At 38.4% G+C, this 25,461-nt stretch overlaps 1 protein-coding gene across 1 annotated transcript; it reads left to right on the plus strand.

Annotated features, from left to right (window-relative positions):
• Window positions 1-5,536: 5,536 nt before the first annotated feature.
• cdhr1a (cadherin-related family member 1a) lies at window positions 5,537-23,927 on the plus strand. The gene is made up of 17 exons (XM_033979812.2): window positions 5,537-5,650; window positions 7,437-7,532; window positions 9,328-9,473; window positions 9,549-9,599; window positions 9,669-9,758; window positions 10,139-10,225; window positions 10,996-11,112; window positions 11,769-11,912; window positions 12,159-12,237; window positions 12,324-12,424; window positions 12,498-12,701; window positions 14,334-14,486; window positions 16,240-16,404; window positions 18,681-18,748; window positions 20,586-20,814; window positions 21,283-21,540; window positions 23,336-23,927. Exons 1-17 carry the CDS (start codon window positions 5,572-5,574, stop codon window positions 23,885-23,887), a joined length of 2,619 nt encoding a protein of 872 aa, XP_033835703.2. The 5' UTR covers window positions 5,537-5,571; the 3' UTR covers window positions 23,888-23,927.
• The last annotated feature ends 1,534 nt before the right edge of the window (window positions 23,928-25,461 follow it).

The raw sequence follows: 25,461 nt of genomic DNA on the forward strand, positions 1-25,461 counted from the left end.
GTATTGGTAAATAGTTACATTTTTATATAGCTCTTTTCCGCATTTAAGGCCCATAGTACTTTACATCAGGAACCACTCACACATTCACACACACATTCATACACCAGTGTACACAGAGTGGGATTCGAACCACCAACTTTCAGATTAGTGGACACTCCATTATCTGCTTGTCTCCATGGAAAAAACAAACAAAAAACAAAGTAAAACCATCTCCACTCATCTTCCATCTCGAAAAGGAGGTGGTGGACCCTCTTCCAGAAAAGCTGCATAGTGCGTCTTTAAGGCTGATAAATGGACCAGGTATAACAGATTATTTGTCTGTGTGATGCTGTGATGCTGTGATGCTGATGGACGTCTCAACAATAAGCCCCCACATCATTTGAAAAGCTTATGTTTCTGCTGTATTTCCACACTTAAATACTGAAGTATTAGTGAGTGACACTCCCATCACCACTGTGGACTCCAGAACCTCTCACCATAAGAACAGTCTGTTCCTCTGCAGTGCACTGCATCGGGCCCTTGACACAAACACCAGGACTGCACCAACCAAACCCCACCTGCACACAAAATGATAATACCACACGGCAATGCACTTAAGGATGGAGCCGTGATATATTCAGACAAAGGTGTGAGTTTGTCCACTGACCCACAGGTTGATGGTTCGATTCCAGGTCCCACAGACGAATACTGTCGTTGTGTCCTTGGGCAAGACACTTAACCCACTTAGCCCCCAGTGTCTGCATACATTGGTGTATGAAATGTGTGTGTGAAAGGGGAAGTGGTTCGTTGATGTAAAGTGGTTTGAGAGCCTTAAAGGTGGAAAAGTGCTATACAAAAATGTGTCCACTGTTTTATTTATCTGCTTTTAATGCATGTGCTTAAAAAAAATCTATCATAGTTCACATTTACTCCTATTATTTCATCTTTTATGGTGCACCATAAAGTCAACGCAAGTTCCTAATTTTGCTCACTGACAATGGCAATAAAATGTGTTCTGACTCTAGTCAAATAAATAAATACTGTAAATCATTTATATCACCACTAGAGTTCTACCACTAGATGTCAGCAGAGAACAACAGAAGACCCCAGCTTCACACTCAAAGCACATTGTCCTTACTCCCTGGCTCTAATGATTATATATATAATTCTGTTTCTGTTTTCATTTAATATATACTTCAAGTGTCGTCATCAAATATAAATATTTAAAATATTGTTAATTTAATAATTGCTAATAATTTCCAAATATACACATGAATAATTATGATTTTAGTATAGGTAAATACATCATAAACATTCATTGTGAACTATAGAATTCAGCCTTACATTTGATGCATATTTCATGCACATATAAATATATTATTACATTTTCATTCTATAATCATAAACAAAATATGAAAAGGAAAATTGTGGAAAACATACATCATTTTCTGGATGCAGAGATTACCATGTGACCTACTTTTTGAATGGACCATGAAAGACAAACGTCCAGCCCAGATTATCAATAATAATCCAAATGCTGCAAACAGAGCAGGCATACAGAACAGGTGCTTTACTTCCCTTTCTATTTATAAACAGGACATTCTGGGTGAGCTCTGGACTGGGATTTTTTACCATAGACTATATGGGACCTGATACAGAAATGAATATTGTTGTTAAAGTGGAACTAAACACTGAATCAACTGTTTTTGCTACAAAACTGCACGTTTATGGAGTTGAACAACATTCTGCACTGTTCCTAGTGCTTTTTTGGTGTAATTTTAGTGCAAACTAGGTTAATTTGAAGCTTATTGGTCAGAAATGTGTAAAAATGACCTGGCTCCAGTTGCTTCTACAATTATAAGTGCTTGGTCACATCACACAGCACTGCCCTGATTACAGCCAGGTGTTAGATATCTGTTAGACCAATCACTTGGTTTCCTCATAAGCACAGAAACCGCTCCTCCGCCCCCTTTATGTCCTTCAGGTACTGCCCAGTTTATCAGCTCATTTTGAAATGTGCTTGTGGGCGGAGTTTGGGTGTTAAGTCCCACTTTAAAATGTTGTAAACAAAATGCAGTTGATATATGTATTGATTATGTGTGTGTATTAAGTGTCTGTCGCCCTCTGCAGGTAACAGTGAAGAGTGACGCATTTGGAAATTACAATCAAAAGCACTTTTATTGTAGTAAAAAAAAAACTATAATGATAATAATAATAATAATAATAATAATAATAATAATAATAATAATTTACATAGTACACATGTATTTTATTTAAACAGTAGTTTTTTGCTCATGCTCTACAACATTACGTAGTTTTTTCCCATCCAAATACCTACTATTGTAATTTTCAATAGAATTTGTTATATACATAACACCCCCCCCTGAAACGGAGGCTACGTTTTTTACTGTAACAGTCTGCTACTGTTACCTCTCTATCAGTCAGCTCCTCTCTCTCCCCTTCTATTCCCATCTCCACCGCTACAGCAGAACTATTAGCCTCCCCAACCCTCTAGACTCTTCCTCTTCACTAACCCTTCACTGCATCATTGACATCTCTACCTGCCAGGGACTAACTGCCAAACTTTATCCATCCATAGCAATTTAAGGAGACGTATTATGCAAAATTGACGTTTTGAGATTTTAACCATATTGTCATGCCAAAAACATGGACCTGGAGTTATATTTTGGTAGTTTTGTTGCGTCATAAGTAAAAATTCATCTAGGAGTATTTTAAGTTCCTAAACTATCACCAGACTATGGTCAAACTGTGTCCACAACAAATGCTGAGATAAGGACTTTGTTTACTTTACTTGCTCGTTCCTGTTGCGGTTTAATGACTCATTGGATATGGAAGTGTAGTTTATAAAGTGTGTTTTCCAAATGTAGACTATTATTTTAAATTACACAATGTGAAAAATGTATCCCGAGGTGACCAAAAGCATGTTTAAAAGAGAATTAAAATAAAAAAGAATGCATATGTGCTCAGTAACATTAAATAGTGTGGTTTTAGAGCAGCCAAAAGTCCTCAAAATGGTGGACAAGAAAAATATGTGATTGAAATCCATGACTCAACTTTATTATACACCAGAAGATACTAGAATGTGCTAAACATCCTCCAGACCAAATATGAGTCAGGTTTGTGGAAATGCAAGCCCACTCACAGTAAGGACGCACGTTTTTCTATATTTTTTTTTCTTTTGTACACTTAAACATCCATAAAGTCCATTATTGTGTCGGATGTTAGCCTTTCTGCAGAACTACATCTGATTACCAGGAAAACAGACTTACATTTATGCGTACTTCCTATAACATACTTTATTCATAATCTGCAGTCACTCACAGGTCAGTGGGCTACGTGTAATACTAATGTGGATTTGAATGGAAGGATATGGCTACTTAATGGTGCCATCATGGACTTTGTAAAGCCTGACTTGTGAACTCTATGTGAGATATACTGTTATGTCTGTGCAGCGATCTGTTTGCTGAAGGTCTGATGCCACAGTCCCAATGCGCAGACAGGCCGAGCAGAGCGGTGCATTACAAGATGAGCAGAGGATTATGGGAGAGTGGGTTAATCTGAAGGACGCCATCTGTCACCTGGACAGCACAAAGTCACAGGGCAGGTGAAGTGTGCAGGGAGTGCTCATATACTGCCCCAGGACCACATGCTAACATCTGTGTGCTTTCATTTGTTTTTAGAGTTTTTATTGCATCTTAAACAAACATGAAATGAAGCGTTTGAACTCCAGGTACTGTTGAGTCTTTTATTAACAGAGATGGCTTTCCCCTGGAGGTTAAGATATAGTGTCATGTATTTGACCAGCATCAAACTTAGACCTACCGGAGCTCATGGCAGATATGTGTAGCACTAGTAATAGTTGAGTTCTACACAACAAACTGGAACAGCTCAGGAAAACGAGGAACATCCAGACAAATACTTGAATCTGATTGGCCGAACCGTCACAACAGCGGAACAAGACCAAAAAAATCAAACTTTTGTTAAATCCAGTTTCCAAACCACAAATCTACAAACATCCTCTGCATTTCCGTTAGAATAGGCTAAAGTATGTCACCATGTTGGTTTTGATTCCAAACCATAATGCTGGCCTGTGATTGGTCTGAAAAACCAGGTAAACAGCAGTCACAGCAGTGGGATTCTCTTCTGTGCAGGGTTAGCTCAGGCCAAGAGTCTTTCTCATGACTGGATTTGGACTTGTGACTTTATTATGGGCAGTGGCTTGCGTGTCATCTGAAATGTTTTGTTCAATTTCTTATGGAAAGCACTTGTACTGATAATATCCTCTGCAGCGTGTACAGTATGAGTAGAGATTAAAGCGGTGCTCTGGCCTGTGTAAGAATGGGCTGTAAACGGTTTATTGTTAAGTGTAAATCCCTGTGCATGCGACATGGTTATAATAACTGTTCACATGTTCAGCTCTACACTTAATACAACTCTGTGTGCACGGACCATTGTGACTCTGTGATCTCATGTACCAGCTCTGTGTGGGATTATTGTTTACATTATTATTACAAATGACTCATGCAAACAATGCAATGAATACTGGTCATTAAGTATATCTGGCAAAAGGCATAAAGGAATATCAATAAAAGTATGTTATATCTGCAGTGAACACTTTTGACATAATAAATCAACAGCAAATGGCATATGGTATATTGTCCCACCAGCAAATATCAAAGACATGTAGTAAAAGTCTACCACATGACTATGTAGTAGTGTTTATTTAGCAGTAAATAAAAGTAGAGAGGATTAGCCGGAGTCACTACACAGACTCCTCTCTCTGAGCACACATTAGTGTAATTAATAGAGCACATTACACTGATTGGAGATTAGAGAAAACACAACACGGGATTCAAATACTACTTAGTGTCACTGAGCAACTTCTCTGTTCAACCACACGAATATATGAGAAAATGCCACTCAAAACATGAGTCATATATAATCTGTGCTGTGGTTGTGTTTACTGAGACTGGCAAAGCCCCCCTATAGTGGGCAACTATTGGTAAAGGTGCTGGTGCAGGGTCTGTCATCTGCTTGTCTCCATGGACATGTTCCATTGTATGGCATTGACTTTATCAATCTCCATGAAGATGAGCAGGTGGCACCACCGGACCAAGTTAAGTTTAGTGCATGTTTTCATGGCATTTTTTAAATCAGCCATTTAAACACCTGTTATAAAGGAGGTTAAGAGGAGTGGCTGGTAACATCTAACTTGGTTAGCAAGAAAACTTTATCTACAAATTAAATGTTTAAAATGAGATGGTGAAGGTGAATGGACCAGACAAGGGATGTTTTTATAAGAAAACAACATTATGATCTGTCAAAAAGCTAAAATGTAGCATAACGTGCCTACATTTAACCTTGTAGCACTTCCAAAAACATGTTGCCTGTGTTGTTTACAGGTAGTACGCAGCTGTCCGTTGGGAGTGCAGGGACCAAATGGTAACTCTCTAAGTCAAGAAGTGTCATTGGATTATCTGTGGTGCACCTGCTTTGGATCCAGGCTCTCCTCTCAGATCTGCACCTGTGTCTCCGGGCGCTCCTCGTGAGCCCAGTACCTGCTGAAATGACATGACTGCCCGCTTTACCATGAGGAATGTCCAGGTTCTACAACTACCACACGTTTTCCTCTTCATCCATACCTGCTTTGGTGAGTCACACATTTGGATTTCAAACATTAGCATTAACATGTAATTTGAGACGGCTTCTGAAGTCACTGGACTGTTGTCGAGTTTCTGAGGTTTCTAAAGGCCTGTGATACTCCGAGACTTGCAGAGAACTTAATGTGTAATGTGGCGCAGTGAGTTAAGAGTTTGCCCACTAATAAAAGGTTGCTGGTTCACGTCTTATCTGACCGCACAGGGTTGTTGTGTACATGGGGTAGGTTTAAATCGCATCTGCCTATATACAATAATAATAACTACATCTTAATTATCCTTAATAAAGCATGAACAAGAACTTCATAGGCTTCATAATTATTTCATTAATACCCTAAATCCAAACAACAAATTAATTATGTTTATTAAGGCTGTGAACAGTGTAGTTACATGAAGTGTTACCTAAAAGACTTTAATGTGGCAATCCCAATTAAATAAATCATTAAACTGAAGGGAAGTAAATACTTATATACGATCTTAGTCCAGCTTTAATCCCATGTACTCATACTATTGTTTATATGTTTCTGGGGCGCCGTGTATTTTTAGCTCTGACCAGTTGTGACATAGTTGGAGTGACTTGTCCAGTTCTCGTGATGTTGAACAGAAAAGAATGTACAGAAGAACTGAAAGAGATTAGGACTATGTATAGAGAGAGTATTTTTGGAGTGCCTTTAATCCTCAGAGCAAAGACTGGGTTTAATAGGAGCTGGTGAAGGCCTCTTTGTTTACGCCTTACATAAAATTATATTACATTCAACTGGTGGGTACAACGGGATATTTGAGTTTATACTTTGGATTATCATAAACAGTTTGACTCTTGGGCCAAAAAATGTATCGTTCAAGTTTAAATTTGTAAGTAGATTCAAAGGAAATAATTTTAGAGATGATTTATTTACAATTTAACATGAAATTGGACCAAGACAATTCAATTTATTTATTTAGGGCCAACATTTCTATATCCATTTTTTTATGCTCATCTGTCACTGAAATAGACTCTAACTCATTTTTATTCCGACGAAAACCTAGAAATGTAAATTAAGACAGACTCATTATGATGCAATCTGAACAAACAAAGCCCATAATTATAAGGCAAATGGTGTGTTCCCCGTGGATTTGAGCAACCATTGTCCAATAGGGTTGCTATAGTTAGAAGCAATAAAAGAAAGTATACCTGATAAAGTGGTCAGTGACTGTGCAGTATATTATAAGCTGTGGTGGAAGGTAACAAAGTAAAAGCAGTAAAGTGTACTTAAGTAGAATTTTTAGGTATCTCTACTTTACTTCAGTATGTTTTACAGTGGATACTTTTTACTTTTACTTCACTACATTTGAGAGCAGTATCTGTACTTTCTACTCTACTATTTTTGAACAGGACAGAAAAGTAAAAAAGTACTTTTCATATGATTTGAGGGGTTATTTTTACCATGTTCGTGGAAACATCCTGACTGAAGTTTTTGAGTTCAAACTTAAGCTTTGGGCAAACAAAAATAAATACTGTACACAAAATTCATGAGGAAAGTTAAGAAATTGATTTGTATTTCTTAATCAATACCACTATACATTTACACAACAAAATCTGTGAGAAATACTTTTTACTCTTTCAGTACATTTAAACAGGTTCTTAAATACTTTCGCTTAAGTAGATTTTTTCATGTGATACTTTTACTTTTGCATGAGTAACTTTGTACTTCTGTATCTGTACTTTTACTTAAGCAACACACTTGAGTACTTCTTCCACCTCTGATTGTAAATGAACATTTATCTGATGTGTCTCTGCAGCTCAAGCAGACTTCGGCCCATACTTCTACGACAATGGACCGTACAGCAAGAATGGAAACATGGCACTGTTCAGCCTCTCAGAAGACACGCCTGTTGGTAAGAAAAACACATTAAGCACATTTGCAATATGCTGAGGAGACTGATGGATCTGCTGCTCCGGTGGAGAAGAGGTGGTCAAGGGTGAAGAGGAAAGAGAGTGACTTGAGAAGTAAAGTTAGTGGTCTGTGATTGGCTGACAGAAAGTACCAAATGTCATAGTTCCGGGATATACAACACATTTGACTATAATGTAAACTTAACTATGTAATTTTATCCTCACTGGTTAAAAAGGAAATGTCTTTGGTTAGTCCCAAGTCCTGATAAATACTGCTGTTGAAGGGAGGGGCATCTGACGTAAAACAACAATGCCAAGATGCACACAAACGGCTTATTTACTAAACGGGTTTTTGGACACGGCTGAGTACTTGATGGGCACTTTGCATTGCTGACATTCCTAAAATGATAAAAAACAAGCTTAAAAACCTTATCTAACCTAGCTTTTTCCAAAATAAGCTCTTGCCTCTGACATCTTGGTCCTAATTTTAGAGCACTACTTGTGCTTGAATTCCTCTGGGACCAATGAGTTTCCCACAAAACTTCACATAGACTAACTCTCCAGACCCAGAGTGCAGCCAGTCAAGAGCTGGGACTAATCTGATTTTAGTCAACTGCAACTTTATAACCACCATAAATCTGCATAACAAAACTCAGTACCAAGTTCTTGATTACGAGTCAGAGCTTCCAAACATCTATTGGATAATGTCTAAAGCATGCGGCCTGTGAGCCAGCACTGAGGTGATCTGGTTTGTCTGAAGGTGCAATAAGCCACCCACGTTCTGTATTAATTGGTTTCATGTGACTGTGTGTTGTATGGGTGTGTCACAGGCCCCAGAGGCGGCTCAGTGGCTTAGCGGCTAGCGCTCATGCTTCATGGCAAGAAAGTTCTGAGACAGATTCTTGGGTGACCTGGGCCTTTTTGTTTGCATGTTCTGCCCATGTCTGAGTGGGTTCCTTTAGGCACTCTGATTTCCCCCATCAACCCAAAACATGCAGCATAAGTACACTCCTCCAGCTAAGGCAGTCTTGACCAAGACTAGCTCAAAGTCTGTCGATGGGTCCCTGGCAGTGCCTCGCCCTCTGCTCCGGACGAGGTGCCACAGTGGATTGAACAAATTCCCCTACGGGGTCAGTACAGTGTGGCAATGCCCCAATACGTAATAGAAAACAAAAGCTCCTTTTTTATTCCACTGAAAAACATGTCCTTACTGTAAATGGCCTTGCCTCTCCACAAACCTGGATCTTATTTGACTCTTGTCGCTTGTTTCTATGGAAATATTGTTCCTTTGGCTACAATCTCCCACAGTATGGCATACAACATAGAGAATGTTCCAAAGTATGGTTTTAACTTAATATTTCCATAGTGACATGCCACTTTCAGAACGTTAGATAGAGTTTCTTTAAGTCAGGGGTCCCCAAACTTTTTTCACCTAGGGCCACATCGTGAAAAATAATCGACATGGAGGGCCACAGACCAGGGGTCAATACAGTGGATAATTCAGATGGTGCATTTAACATACTTTAAATAAGGCTTAAAATATTAATATTAGGTCTGTATGACAGTGCAATGTGATGTTATTTAGGTTATACTGGTATGATTACTCAAATTTGCCTTAAAAAGTACTGATTATGATCAATTGGGCCAGTTCAACTGAAGACCTGAGGGCCAATAAAAATTGGTCTAAGTGCAAAACCACATACAGTAAACTGTGTCTACCACAGCAGCAGAACCATCAACCTCCCCAACTGCTCAATTTTCTCTTTAACTTGATTCCTTTCTTATGTCGTCCTTTAGGCACACAGATCTACTGTCTCAATGGCACGGACCCTGAAGGTAACACGGTGAGCTACGGCCTTTCATTTGACCCAGGAACCAAACAGTACTTCAGGGTCAACCCCAGAACAGGAAATGTTACTCTCATCGAACCACTGGACAGAGAAGTAATTTAAATGCTGTCCATTTATTATTTTATTCATACAGTTTGTTTTATTTAAATTTGGGTGCTACTTCTGCAGAGAAAAGATTCACTTGACGTCCTGGTCAGTATCAGCGATGGACAAAGCAAGGTAGGGTTTTTTATGTGGATGTTTATACTGTCTTTAGTTGTTGGTTTTGAGCAAGTTTATGTTTTATAGGTTGAAGAGCGAGTCACAGTTTTTATCATGGACACCAACGATGAGAAACCAGAATTCCAAAACCTACCAGGAATGACTAGTGTGCTAGAGGTAAGTCATACGAGGGGTTTTTGCTTTGGAAGTGTGTCTGTGTAATCCCTCAGTCATCCAGGTAAGATCCACACCAAAAGGAGAATTCAATTTTTTTGCTTTGCTTTGGAAACATTTCTATACGTTAAAATAAATGACCCTGAATTATATTGAATCTCGCTTTTGAGGGGTCAGATCCACAGATGAATGCTGTCATTGTGTCCTTGGGCAAGATACTTAACCCACCTCCCCCTCAGTGTCTGTGTACACTGGTGTGTGAATGGGTTAGTGGCTTGTTGATGTAAAGCCCTTTGAGTGCCTTGTGCTATATAAAAATGTGATCATTTGCCATTTATTATACTTGTCAAATACAAATGATTTTATCTGTTTGAATTTGACAGACAACTGAACCAGACACCAGCATCTACAGAGTGGACGCCATAGACAGAGACACGGGGTCAGGTGGCTCTGTAACCTACTTTTTACAGGTAATTTCACTAACCCGTTTAACACCACATACTATTAGCTCATGGAGGACAGTCATTTGATTTGCTGGTGTCATTGTTTACCTGTGAGCTCATGCTGTGTGACGAGAGGAGCTTAATCTTTGTCCTGCAGGTAGAGCAATGCTGGGGTCAAGTTGGCAAGTGTGTACATTAGCATTTTTGGCTGTTAGCAAATCAACAGCTGTCCTGTAGTGGTATGAGAGGGGTGGGAGCACATTTAACCTATGTGCCCCGCCCACCAACATAAGGGACCCATACATCCAGATGGACAGAGGATTTAGAGTGTGGCCTAGTTTGATGCCAACCAAGGGTTTTTGCAGCCGTCTGACTGCTTGGTGTCATGTGACTGTTGAATGATGGTCATATAATTCTTTGGTGGAAAGGGTTATTTTTCATATATAAAAGCGACCAATCACAAACAAGCGCTAATCTTCCTTTGGTTTGTTGTTTATAACTGCAGTGGAAATGATGTAGTCCACTTTTAGACCTGGTTTAGTTCTAGATTAGACCTGGAATAGTTCTGTATTGCACTCAGTTTAGATCCATAATCTGTAAAATTTTCTTAACACACTGGAAAATCATTTATTGAAACAAGTCACTGTAAATTTGTCTAAATCAAATATATTACTTCTGCAATGAAAAATAAAACTAACTCACTTTTTTCACAGTAGAAGGATCTTTTGGTGCATAGAACTCTACAAAGAAGATTATTGGTTAAACTTCGATAAATATTGTTGTTTTGTGTTTGTCAGGACCCATCGTCCAGCCTGTTCACCATAGACAGATACAGCGGAATCCTGAAAATCAAGTCTGGAGAAACGCTGGACTATGAGAAATCCAAGACACATTTTGTCACCGTGATCGCCAAGGTAATGGGGGCAAATTTTAAAGTAATGATGCACAATTGAATAGATTAACTTCTGATTCATTTTTTCCATGTGCTTTTAAAGAGATGTCTATATAGAATAATGCAATCAGCTGTAGGGTAACTGACTATAATAATACTTTGTATTTGCAAATAAATATTGTAAAGCTGAGTCAAAAAGGTGATGTGTGAATATGTTTTGTTATTTTTAAATTTCTGGTCATTGATCACCATATCAACATGTCCAAAATGCACAGCTAAGTAGCTAGCTCACAAAAAATATGTTTCTATTTTTTTTCCCAACTTGAACTGTAGCTTGAGAGTAGCTCAGTTGGTAGAGTTTGTCCACTGCTCCAAAGGTCAGAGGTTTGAATCCCGCTCTTAACATAAACATCACTGGTAGAGCTGTCAGATCCACTGATCCATAGGTTGGTGGTGCGATTCCAGCTCTCACAAATGAATACTGTGTGTTCTTGGCAAGACACTTAACCCACTTTGCCCCCAGTGTCACTGGTGTAAGAATGTGTGTGTGTGATGTAAAAGTGTTTTCAGTGCCTTGAAGGTGGAAAAGCGCTGTATAAAAATGTGGCCATTTTACCATTTGTGACAAGTATAGATTTCTTTGAATAAGAAATATCTCATATGTACATGTGATTTCAGGATGGAGGTGGAAATTACAAAGGAAAGGAGCAGTTTCTGTCCTCTTCTGCCACTCTCACCATCAATGTCATCGATGCACAAGACACGCCCCCCATTTTCATCGGGACACCATACTTCGGATACGTGTATGAAGTCACATCACCTGTGAGTCATGTGCAGCAGTTTGTTATCAATAACTCTGAAGCCTCACTGACACTGATCTCACACATAAAGGTGCACTAGGGAACTTTTAAGGTGGAGGGTCTGCCACCTGCTTGTCTCCATGGATGTGTTGTTGCTTTGCTGTAAATGTCCCACAGAATGGCTTTGGAAGTTACCTAGATGGATAGATAAGATAGATAGAGGGTAAAGCCATATTGCGGAACTTTAAAACTTAATTGGTTTCTTTAGGGATCTGAAATTTTCCACGTGGAAGCCAAAGATGGTGACGTGGGCAGTCCAAATTCAGTCCAGTACTCGTTTGACGAAGGTAAGAAATGAGATTGTGAACAAAGGTTAATCATTTACACATTTAAAATTAAACTTTTATTATTATTATTATTTTTGTTTTACTAGGCGCTGATGGTGTTTTCAGCATCAACAAGTCCAATGGGCGCATCACTCTTTTGACCAGCCCGGCCAATCTGAGGAGGGAGATCTTTAACATACGAGTGAGGGTAAGTTCAGGACTGTAATTTTTTTTCTAAAGTGTGTTTTTAGTTTTATTTCATGCTCATAAATCTTGTCCAGGCTACAGAGGTGAGCACAGATGGCGTTCTGCTGGACCACTCTTCCACTACAGTTGTAATCCGAGTGGTGGATTTGAACAACAACCCTCCCACATTCTACGGAGAGAACGGCCCCCAGAACATGTTTGAGCTGACCATGCACGAGCACCCGCCCGAGGGAGAGATCCTAAGGGGGCTCAAAATCACTGTCAATGACTCCGATCAGGTTAGAAACACTCATCATGTCACAGTGTGGTCCATTAAAGGGCCCAGACTGCACTATTTTCTGATCTACGTATGTTATGTTTCCTCATCGCAAACAGACCTGGAGTTATGTTTTGTTTCATTCACACATGTTTAACACACAAACCCTGCATATTTAGACTGCATTCTTCTCTCAAACTGAAAACACTCTGTTCCACCTTGTGATGTCATCATGTGGTAATACAGGAAGTGCTCCATTGTGTTTTTAAACTGCATTCACCCTCATTAGAATCAAGTGAATGATTTCAGCACAGGAATTGACAATCTCTACTGAACTAAAGGTAAAAGGTAGTTGTCAACTTGAAAACTACCACTTCGTGACATCACAAGGTGGAAGAGAGCATTTTGAGTTTTGGAAATGTAGACAATAATCCAGAATTACTCAAACATGTGTGAATGAAACAAAACACAACTCCAATAATGTTTTTGATAAGGTAAGAGCATTTGAACATAGGTTAAATCTCACAGGAGTCAATTTTGTGTAATATAGGACTTTTAATATTGTACCTGATAAAATCTATGATAAAGTTTGTGTGGTAGTTTTGGGCACATTAAACGTTAAAACAATATTAACTCGTCAGTCCTCCATTTTCCCCATTTTGGAGTCACTTGAACTGTCCTCCTATGTTTAGATTACAGCTGCAACTAGCAATCATTTTAATAGCTATTAGTTTTTCAATTAGTTGAATAGTGATGGCTTCTAAATAGACAATATTCACGAACAAAGTGTGAGATAATTAAAAATCGGAAATAGCTTTTGCTCTCTTTGATATTTTAATTCAATAATGCCACTGTCTTTGTTATAAAAAGGTCTTTTTGTATCTGTTTTAGGGTCTATATAGTCCAGATAATGGTTACAATGATCAGAATACGATTAGTCACAGTCGATTAATCATTTCAGCCTTGGAATATTCATGTTCCTTGTAATTGGGTTTGGTAAAATAAGTAATAAATAAATAAATTGGAATACATTTTTGATTATATTGTAGAGTTCTGATGTAAGGTTGTTTATTTCTGAACACAAGAGCTACTATAGGCCGTAATCCACACCAAAACAAGAGCAAAACAACAGTAGTCTCAACTCACTAAAGCCAGCCTCCAGAACTGTATATACTTTATCTGTTTTTCCTGTCAGAGAAGTTTGTTTTTTACCTTGATGATTATATATTTTTCTCATCTACTCTATTTGCTTGTATTTGTCAAGAGCGCTAATACTATTGTTACTATAATTATTACATAACTATTCCTGTTTTATAATGAGACAGATAGAGTGGTTTGTGCTGTAACATTTGGTCCACAGTGAATGAGAGCACGTCCTAATCGCAGAATAAATTATAACATTAGTCTGATTATGCAATTGTCTTTCTCCTACTTATTATACTGTGGCATTTGTGCTGTAATATTTCCCAGAATAGCACTACTGCAACTGATATTCCATCTCCTTCTCAGAGACACCACTATCTGAACAAGCCCCAAGCATTTTATTGATTAAATGGTGGATTACATTATGTTATTTGTGAATTATTTTCAGTGTATTACTATAAATAGACATTGGTATGAGTGGATATGTAACGTTATGTAATGTGCTTGACAGGGGGCGAACGCTAAATTCAACCTGCGGCTGCTCGGGCCAGGGCGGATGCTCAGAGTCGTGCCGCAGACGGTTCTCAATGAAGCTCAGGTCACCATTTTGGTCGACGACTCTGCCGCCATGGACTATGAGAGACACCACTTCCTCACATTCAAGGTGGAGCTGTAGAAATGTAGAGAAGAGAGGGCTGACAGTAGTTCAGCTGGTAGAGTGTTTGTCCACTGATCTGAAGGTCGGTGGTTAGACTCCTGCTCTCGACATGAAACATCATTGATTGAGCAGTGTCTGTGTACACTGGTGTGTGAATGTGTGTGTGAATGTGTGTGTGGTTTCTTGATGTAAATTGCTTTGAGTGTTTTCAAAGTGGAAAAGCGTTGTATAAAATGTGACCACTGATTGTGGGAAAGATGGACTGGTGTGGGCAGAGTTGTGTTTTAGTTTTTGTTTTTCCTCGAGTGATGCAGAAAAGAGGGAGCCACTGTCTGTGTGAATGGAGGAGATGGTGTATCAATGTTGAATTAAATATATATGTACATGCTATAACCTTGCAATCTATATAAATCATAATTCTTTATTTGCAATATGGTGTATTGTAAGGATTTATCAAACTTATTTCTAGAAAGTAATTATTTACGTTCTAAAAATAACCCGCAATGGGCGAAATCTGCAAAGTAGTCAGTTTTATTTTTTACAATTATTATATATATTTTAAGGCTGTAAAACCCCTCACCACACACCTTATACACATTAACATTTAACATTTTGTCACATTTCTCTCTTGTTTAAACTCTCTCAAAGTTCAAACCTTCGTAGGCGCCTTTGTCGGTGCAGAACGTTTCATCGTGCGTTTTGACGGGGAGAAAACTTGCAAACATACAGCACTTCAGAGTCACACTGTGATGCAACATTTATGTAAATTTGTGGGAACACATTCTGTACTGTACAGGAGACACGGCACGGAGGAGACTGATGGACAATGGTCTACAGTCCCTCAGCCAATCAGGACGCAGAACACAATGCACGTTCATACACTGTAAAAAAAAAAGGCATGCAAAATTGCACTAGAAAAATCTGCAAAACAGCGAGGCCACAAAAGGTGAACTGTGATATAGGGAAGGACCTCTGTAATTAAAATAGGTACATTTTCCTAGACAATAACTGGCTCAATTGAAATAGTACTTTACTAACTATTCAGGGGTTTCAACTTCTGGTTATATTCAACAATCTGAGGATTTTTCACCATATATTTTAAATTGTTAATCGCTATGGTAACAGTCCTATTTTTTCAAACACAGATAACATTCCCATTACAGCCTGTTATTATACAGTATGTGACTCCAGTGGGCAATGTGGGTAATGTGTCTTGCTAAAATGTCCTATTTGAACCGTACCATAGCACCAAACCGTCAGATCAACTGTTTACTCATTTATAATACATATCACCTATATTCTTGCTATCTAAATAAATCAAAAGTTTGGATTTTGTAATACGACAATTGCAATGTGATGGTAAATATTTGTAATGTGAAATATAAGCAACCAAATTATCATATTTTGCAAACAGGATAATAATTCATTCTATCATAACAGTATTTTAACCACATAAACTTGCATACATCTTGTGTATTTTCATATGTTCATATATTTGTGATCGGTGCCTTTTTATAAAACTCACTCTACCAAAGATTTAACTATGCAGATGCTAGTCCCAGCCGCAACCGTTTATACCATGCCACCGGACTAGGAAACTTTAACATATCTTGCTCAAGGGCACAATTTCGAGCAAGATCTAAACAATACCACTGTACCATCAAAGTTTCACGTCCACTGTCTTAAGGAGAATATATATTTTTTCTTCTACAGAGTATAATCATATTCCAAGATATTCACTCACCTCTTTCTCTTTTAGTTACTGGCAGTAGAGGTGGACACTCCAGAGCGCTTCAGTGCCACAGCAGACATCGTCATCCATCTTCTCGACACCAACGACAACGCTCCTAAATTCTCTGCCGAATACTACATCGCCCGCATCCCGGAGAACTCACCCGGAGGCACGGACGTTGTCACGGTTACGGTAAGACTGTACAAAAATATGACAACTACCAGACAATGATTCACATAATTGTAAATGAATGAGGTTCAATGAAACGTATATATGTACCTTGTTGGCCTACCTAGAAAATGGTGGGGATGAAGAGAGGGAAAACTGAGAGGCTGAGGAGGCGGATGGTTCTACTGCTGCAGTGGAAGTGTGGTTTATTTGTATATTTTCAGCGGTACAAAGTTACTCCTCACTTACCTAATGCTTCTTAATTATTAATCGAGATGAGTTTTCACAAGTTTCAGAGCCCAGAGCTGAATTTGCAGTCACAGTAACGCTAACAACAACTAGCATGCTAACTGGGAACCTCCTGGTTATCAGACAATTGAATGCTTTATAATTAAATGTAGGCAGTACACAGCAGACTTATTTTGAGCTTAAGAGCTGCTTGTACAATATATCTGTACTGGGACAGGACAAATTTTGCTCAAAAACATGGGCAAAAAATGAAATACAGTAAATGTAGCAGCTAATGTCATCTTCCTGGTTGAATTTAAACTTAATATTTCAGCATGAGTGATGTCAAGTCCTGTAAACTAAAGCCAGATGAGATCAGCTGCCAGATGGGGATCACTTTCATTTTATTGTGTAACACCAAAATTCATGCACTTTTAGGTTGTGTCTGAAGCATAGACTGTATATCTAAACGGATATAGCTACCCTGCTAGATGCCACATTCTAAATAGGAAGTGATCATGTGTGTGATTTCGGATCCATCGACTCTGGCTTCAATTCACTTTACATTGAAAAACTGTGTCCCCTCTCTCTATAACTGCTGCTGTCAGGCTCGTCATTTTAATCTTAAAATGTTCGTATTAATCCGCGCTACACGATCCTGGTATTTTTATTTCACTATTGTGTCCGTAAATCAAGATATGAACGTTAATAACAGACAAATCAGGCGTCTTCTTTCACCAAGGTCACTCCCACTAGTGCTAGCAACAGGTTTGATTGACAGAGTTACTAAGCGCTCGATCAGTGCTAAACAGTGTGGGCAGGAATGGGCATTACTTTTATCAGCCTCGCTCTGGATTGGCTCTTTGGTTGCTATGATACTCATGGTCAGAATTCCAAATATGGAACTCAGCTCCAAATTCACCCCTATAACCACTAGCCTTAATGAACTTCAACTGACTGGAGCCAAACGCTGTAGGTGACGTCATACTCACTTAATCCATTTATTTATCTGTTCAAAGTTCACATTTATTTCACATCCAGGTGCACTGACAAAAACACTGATCTATAAACTGATATAAACTGACATACTGATATAAAAATCACATTTCAGAACACGTTTGCACAGATCAGAACCACAGGGTTTTGCAGACAGGATATCTTGTTCTTTGTGAAGGAAATTATAGTACTTAAAAAAATGTGATTTGCTAATTGCTTCCATTTGATTTGAGCCTTATTCTGAAGCTTTGTCGCACGTGCAGCTGTAGTAGACAGATATGAACAGGGGACATTTTGGATTTGTCAGACAGACTTTGACATTTTCAGTGCTCTTTTATCCCCTGCCCTTGTGTCCGATGAGCAGCAGGGAGGTGCACTAATAAATCCGTGGCTTGTGTGAGCGAGAGTCAGGCACGATGCCTTGATCCAGGGCAATTTCAATCAGATAAAAGAACAAACCAACAGCGACCTTGTGCAAGCAGACAGACAGTGAAAGAGCAGATGTCCACCAACTAGTCACAAATTAGGTTCTGGAAAATATGTTTGCTCCAAAGTGTGAAAACAAAAGTTGACTCTTTTTATAGATGGAGATGTGGGTGGTGCTGATAAACCATAGTATGCATGTTCACATCATCAGCTGCTTGGCTGTCCAGTAAGAATATTTAAAGGACTCCTATTACACTATTTCTTTAACAGTATCTGAATACATTTTCAAATCAAATTTAACCTGATATTTTTGGTTAGTTACTTTGTTTACATTTGTTCAGGCTAAATGTAAAGGGGTCTACATATGTTTAGAAGAGGGGCAGGGGGCATTTCTTGTGTGCATTTAGTATGAAGTTACAGAAACTTGCATCTGTATGTTTGTATTTATGATGTAGTTAAAGCTACTGAAGTATTTTTACGAATTTAGAAACTTAAAAACAACAAATAGCATGCTAACAGCACACCACTGTCATTTCCTGGGTTGTGGATGATAAATACATGCAGACAGCACACATTTTGACCCTAAGAGCTGCTTTTACGATGTATCAGAGGTATTTCTCTATTAAAACAAAACGTCCTCTTTGCTGTAGGCCTCGGACCCAGATTCTGGACCATGGGGTGACGTGAAGTACTCTTTGTACGGATCTGGAGCTGAGCTGTGAGTATGGTCCTAACACTTTTTATCCAATCATGCAAAAGATTTGCTAAATAAAATGTCAATATTGTTGTTTGGTGAATACTTTGTAGTTCATCTATTTTTACTGTAGTAATAACCTCACAAACTCTCTGGTGTCTGTTGAGGTCAAATATGCAGCCGTATCTAAATCTTTGTTTACCCTGAGCTCAAGAGTGCCCCAAAGCGTTTCCTGGGTTTACAATGAACTTGACTTTTATTATATTTCCACGGCAACCAAAATGGAAGCTTAGAGAGCAATGGTTTGTTTTCTTGCAATTTACAATACAGTCAAAATGTAGCGTCTGGTTATGTAAACACTGTAACTCCTCTTTTTATGGGTCCTAGTATTTCAGACCTTAGTGTGACGTTTAAGAGCCTTCAAACAGAGTAATTCCAGTATACAAGTAAACGTGGAACATTGTTACTATAATACAGAGTGACAGGTCTTAGTCTTTAGGGATTTTCAAGTCAACCAACCTACTTCCAATAAATATTCTTTGGGTAAAAGCGTATTTTAGGAAGAACTTTAGGTTCTTAGGCAGAGATGTGTTTTCAAAAGAGCAGTTTTAGCAGTTCTAATGGACAGATTTGAAATACTTGAAGATTAGTCCATATTTATTTTGTCCAAAATCACTTTATATCTCTAGGGATTAACCTGAAATGCCCCCTAAAGTTTATGTTTCAAGCTTTTTGTTGCTAAATACAATGGCTCTGTGTCTAAAATTGTAGAGAGCTTTTTCCCTTGCTTTTTGGTTGCACACTTCAGAGAGTCACCAGGGGAAGTAGGACTGATCTTTGGTGGCGTCTAGTAAGCCTATAATTGGATTGTGTGAGGAAATAGACTGGGCCTTCACCTAGTTCACAGTGGGGAGTTTGTGCAGTAAACACTCACTACATAACCTTGCCTCACTGCAGTATCACGCTATGTATTCGACAATACTTTACTTTGCATGTTGATAGGTGTTAACAATGCTTTGAAGTACATTGTTTTAAAAGGTTACAGTAAAACACTGTAACTTTACTTCATGATTGTCGTTTATGAAATAGGTTAGTGTCAGTTGTGTGTGTGCAAGAGATGAGTGAGAGAATGTTTCACTGTGTTATTCCTCACTTACCTTATGTATTCTGAGTATCCTAATTATTCACCGCAATGAGTTAATAAGCACTTTTCCGTGACCAGAGCAGAGTTTTGCTGTGACGATGAAGCTAACATGACAACAGCTAGCATGACAACAAGCACTTCAGGACAGAAAAAAACTCTTTATAATTAGATGCAGGCAGCACACACAGACTAGTTTTGACCATAAGAGCTGCTTATACAATACATCTGCACTGAAACCAGATGATTTTTGCTCAGATGGGGAAAAAATCAATCACAGGCAGTATTGTTGCTTTTATGGCACAAACAACAGAATAAAATAATGTTTTCTGTAATGTCACTGTAAACAATAAATTTAGTCAGTCTTGTACGATTAGCAAACTAATCTAATACTGTTTTCAGATACACAAAGAGAATAGACTAATTGTGAAATGTATTATGTTCTTTCAAAATATATGAACTGTACTGTTATTTTACTTAATAATATAATAATGATTATACTACAATGTTATGTTCTCGTTGTTAACAGACAACATTGCAAAGACCTTAGGCTTTTAGTAATGTGACAAGGAAAGAATGTTGTTGTAAACTGTATTATTTCTACCAAAAAAAAAAAAAAAAAAAAGTGTTGTAGGAAATGTGAGAGGTAGGACAATTGACTGTACTGGAGATCCCTACCTCTATAATAAAGTCTAAACACATGCTCAATGCTCTCCATAGCTTCCTGATCCAGCCTGCGTCAGGCATCATCTACACACAGCCCTGGGCCAGTCTGGATGCAGAGGTGCGCTCCAAGTATAACTTCTATGTGAAGGCCGAGGACGCAGAGGGGAAGTACAGTGTGGCTGAGGTGTTTCTCACTGTGTTAGACCTGAACGACCACCCACCAGCGTTCAACCAGAACCTCATGGAGAAGACCATGGTGATCGGGGCTCCTGTCAAGATAGAGGTACTAGTATTATTTAAACATATTATGTATTCTACAGTAGGCTGAAGGTACTATAAATGCTCATTCCATTACTCACTGCAGTATAGAAAAACATGTTTTAATGTTAAATTGTGCAGCAGTATTTTCAACATAAGCCCTGTTTATCTTTGTGCAGTGTGAAATCCCAGCGCCCGATAGAACAGATTAAAGACTGAGATACAATGATTAACAACTACTGTGCTATGTTTAAAATATTTACAATTAAGTGCTCCATTCAAAATATTGTTGACCAACTACACATGTTTACTTCTGTATAAAGAGACATAAAAAATATTGAAGACACATTCAATATGGTGTGACAACATTATTATAACATTTACACTGTCACAGTGTAAAGTGTATATGTTTTTTGTTTAGTTTCTCTTTTGATCAATGTGTACTTTTTCTATGTTTCCTTCTCATGTAATGTCTTATCTATGTCTTCCACAGGCTGTTGACGACGATGCAGAAATACCCAACAATGTGATCGAGTACACGATCATGAAGGCCGAACCCGACCCGAACATTTTTGACATCAACGCAGACACTGGAGAGATCAACCTCAAGTCCTACATCAAGTCTCTGGCGATCATCCAGAACATCACCAACAAGCGCGACTACAGCTGGTCCCTAGTGGTGCAGGCGCGGGACAGGGGACAGCCGTCTTTTAGTACAACTGCAGTGGTCAAGATCGACATCACAGAGGCGGTAAGTTAAAAAAAATTAAACCACTTAAATATCTGGTTAAAGTCACAGTATGTAACTTTGTTTACCATCAGGAGAATAGACTGAAGTAAAAGCATGTTTTTTTCATTTTGGTTGTGTATGTTGCCCTGACAAAGGTACAAAATGATGCATCCTTATTATAAGTGAGCTTGCATTTCCACAAACCTGACTCTTCTTTGGCCTGGCGAAGGACCTCATCTGGCTCGTATCCATGGAAATGTTGTTCCTTTGGCTATAATATTCCATAGTATGGCATAAATCTTATCTGTCTCCATGAAGAATAATTTGAAGTATAGTTTTAACTTTCTATTTCCATTAAATTATGCAGATGACATGCTATCTCCTTTAATACCTTTAGTACGTTTTAGTACCTTTAATAACGCTAAGCAATTAAAAAAAAGAATAGATTCAAGAACATTTTTACAATGGGGAAATTCCAGAGTTGCAACGTAAAGCCCAAGAATAGCAAGAGCATAGAAATATGTAATAACAATTAAATAAAAATTGAGATAAATAACTCAGATATTAGAAAGACTTTAAACAGAGTTAAGGGCAAAAAAGGTGTTCAGATAAAGACAATAAAATACAACACTGCAAGCGCAGTAAAAATATCAAATCTGTTGAGAAGAGCCTTTTTTAAAGTTATCAATTTATTGAAACCAAATCTTTGAATATTGTTTTATACTTTATATTTTTAGAGCCAGACTAGAATATATGATATATTCTGGAGGCTAATCACTGAACAAGAATAAAAAGACAGAGAATTTAAGCTATTTTTGCTAGGTTTTTAGACAAGTCTATTGTAGAGTGCAATTTGTACACAACATAATTAAAAAGGGATTTACAAAATAAGAAAGATGCTTTTACTTGGATTAGCACCAATTTAACAATAATAGCAGTGCAGAAAACTGGAAACAAATTGGACATGGAGCTAGCACAAGAACAAAGAAGCAGCTAACTGAGCGAAAGCTAATATTACTACAAATAACTATGTAGCCTGTTACTAAAACACTGAAAGTTTTGAACCTCTGTTATGTAATAAGTGATTTAACATGTAGCTTTTGAAATGTGCCTTACCCAGATCCACTTGTCCTGTTGCAGATCAAATCCCAGTTTTATTCGTACTTCCTGAGCCTAAAGAAACGCCCCGGCAAAGTGTTTGGCCTCTGTCTGACCGTGGTCACGTTTGCCGTGGCTCTGACCGTCTTGATTTCCACTCTTATTTACTGGAACTCTGTGAAAAAGTCCCGCGTGAAACCAAAGAGCAAGATCAGAAAGATTGCACGGAGGCCTGTGACGTAGCCATGAGGTCACAGCACTATGCTAACCTGCTGCTTACCGTTACAAGTGTAGCGATTTTGTTTTACATCTTTGACTTTTATACTATGTAGGGATTTTGTAAAATTATTGCAAAGAAATTTAAATGTATAGGGTCTGTAAAGGAGTACTGGAGCACAATCTTTAATTTTATTTAATTTAAATTTGATGAATAGGTTATTTTTAAATAAACAAATTATAGAAAGTGAGGCGTAATAATTGACCAACTTTTTAAGCATACTGTTTTATTTGAATTTGTTGTATAGTCTCAGCAAAGGTTTCACCGCCAACCTTTCTGATCTTGACACGCTAAAACTAGACGCCATCATCAAAACTGGCAACGCAAAAATACGTAAACCAGCGCATATTTTCTGTGTTAGCTAAAAGTATATGAAGCTTTACTATTTACACGTTTGACTTCACTCCCATGGACGTGAACTCTCCTTGTGCTCTTTTACAGACCAAACTGAGTGGGGGGCCCTTGTCCACCATGATAATGCAGAGTAGGAACAAGCCGTTGCACGTGCTCGGCATGTTGGCCGGTGCCATCTGCCTCATGATCATAGTCACGGTCCTCATCTCCACTGTAATGTTCATGCGTACCAAGAAATCCAACCGTATCCTTCCCAACCGGCGAATACGCAGGAGAAAAACGCAGCCGCAGAAACCGTGGATCAGCAGCCCCTTCAAGAGACAAGACCCAGACAAGTTCAAAGTGGACGAAGTAGAGCACGAACCGGAGACTGCAGCTGAGAACGTGAACTCCAACAACAATGTCAGTAGCGTAGTGAGGATATGGCCGCCTCCTCCACCGCCCTGCGCTCCGTCGCTCCCTCCTCCTCCGCCTCTTAGCTTCACCAGGGACAAGCAGTGGACCGTGCCAACCGTGTCCGCCCACGTGGTGCCCAAACCCCGCAAGAAGCCAGCCATGACCCGGCAGGACACTGTGAACAAGGCGCTGGTGTCGGAGCTCAAACTAAGACTGGAGCAGAAACGGTTAAATTATCAATAATGTGATTTATGTGTAATAATAAAGGTCTAAAACTGCCACAATAAATACTGCAAAACTATATACGTGTCTAGTTTAAAATAACTTGAATTACGTATTTAGCTTGACTTTTCTTACTTAAAGGTCCCATATTACACAAAATGGATTCTTGTGAGCTTAAAGCCATGTTATAATGTTGTTACCTCATCAAAAACATACCTGGAGTTCACATTCACATGTTTGAGTACCGGTAACCCTTTATTATTAGTCTGTAACATCTCCAAAGCTCAAAATGCTCCGTTCCACCTTGTGATGTCATATAGCGGTACTTTTCAAGTTAACGGTTGCGTTTTACCTTTAGTTCAGTACAGCTTGTTAATTCTAGGGCTCAACTCACACAAATGATTTTAGTGAAGCATGTGTGAAGTTTAAAAACACAGTTGAGCACTTCCTGTTTTACAGCATGACATCACAAGGTGGAACAGAGTCTAAATATGCAGAGTTTGTGTGTTAAACATGTGTGACTGAAACAAAACACAACTCTGGATATGTTTTTGATGAGGAAACCGCATTATAACATAGATCAGAACATTGCGTAACATGGGCTCTTTAAATGTAACACGGAGCAAATTAATTAACATTTTATGCTGGTTATTGAAAATAGCCAGAAATACACTATTTATATTTTTTTAAGTAGACTGTAAATACATTACAACTTGTGTTTTGTCCATAATGGATAACTAAATTGTTTACCGTTAGCTTAAATGCTATACAGTAACTATTACATTGTTACATCTGTGTCATTGTTTGCCATTTAACAAACTGTTGGAATTCATAGTGAAAATGAACAGAACAGAACATATAACAGTATTTTTCATTGAAGACAACATTTATTATGACAGTTTTGGTCTTCTATCGTGTAAATGCCTTGTAAAATATATAAAAGCATAATCCGCGTGTTTACTGACAGAGAAGCGACTTTTACAGAATCCTTACTGGGAACTCATTCAGATCTGAACAAGTGAGACGTTTCATTTGGGATCAGCTCAAGCTTCTTACCAGAGATTTCCTTGACACTTGAACTGAGTAAAGAGATCAGTTCTGCGGAGGGGAGGTGCAGGGAGCGCGTTAGGAGGAAGGCGAGCTGTAATCCCACTGCGCAGGTGTAAAAGACAGTTGAGTAACACTGCAACAAAGGATGAAATGACTAGAATTCAAATGTAATTACTTTAGTTTTCCGTTGGTCTGCACATTTGACATGTTTTATGGTATTTCCAATTGGGTTAAAACCAATTGTGGAATGTAACAAAGTAAAAGTAGTAAAGTTTTAGGTATCTGTACTTTACTCAAGTAGATTTTACAGTGGATACTTTTTACTTTTACTTAACTACATTTGAGAGCAGTACCTGTACTTTCTTCTCTACTACAGTTTTGGACAGGACTGAAAAGTAAAAAGTACTTTTCATATGAGTTGAGAGATTATTTTGACCATGTTCACGGTAACATCCTGACTAAAGTTTTTGAGTTCAAACTTCGGCTTTGAGCAAACAAAAATAAATACACAAAATTCATGTCAAATTGATTCATATTGTTACTGA

The sequence above is a fragment of the Periophthalmus magnuspinnatus genome, chromosome 15, assembly GCF_009829125.3.
Source record: "Periophthalmus magnuspinnatus isolate fPerMag1 chromosome 15, fPerMag1.2.pri, whole genome shotgun sequence".
Lineage (NCBI taxonomy): Eukaryota > Metazoa > Chordata > Actinopteri > Gobiiformes > Gobiidae > Periophthalmus > Periophthalmus magnuspinnatus.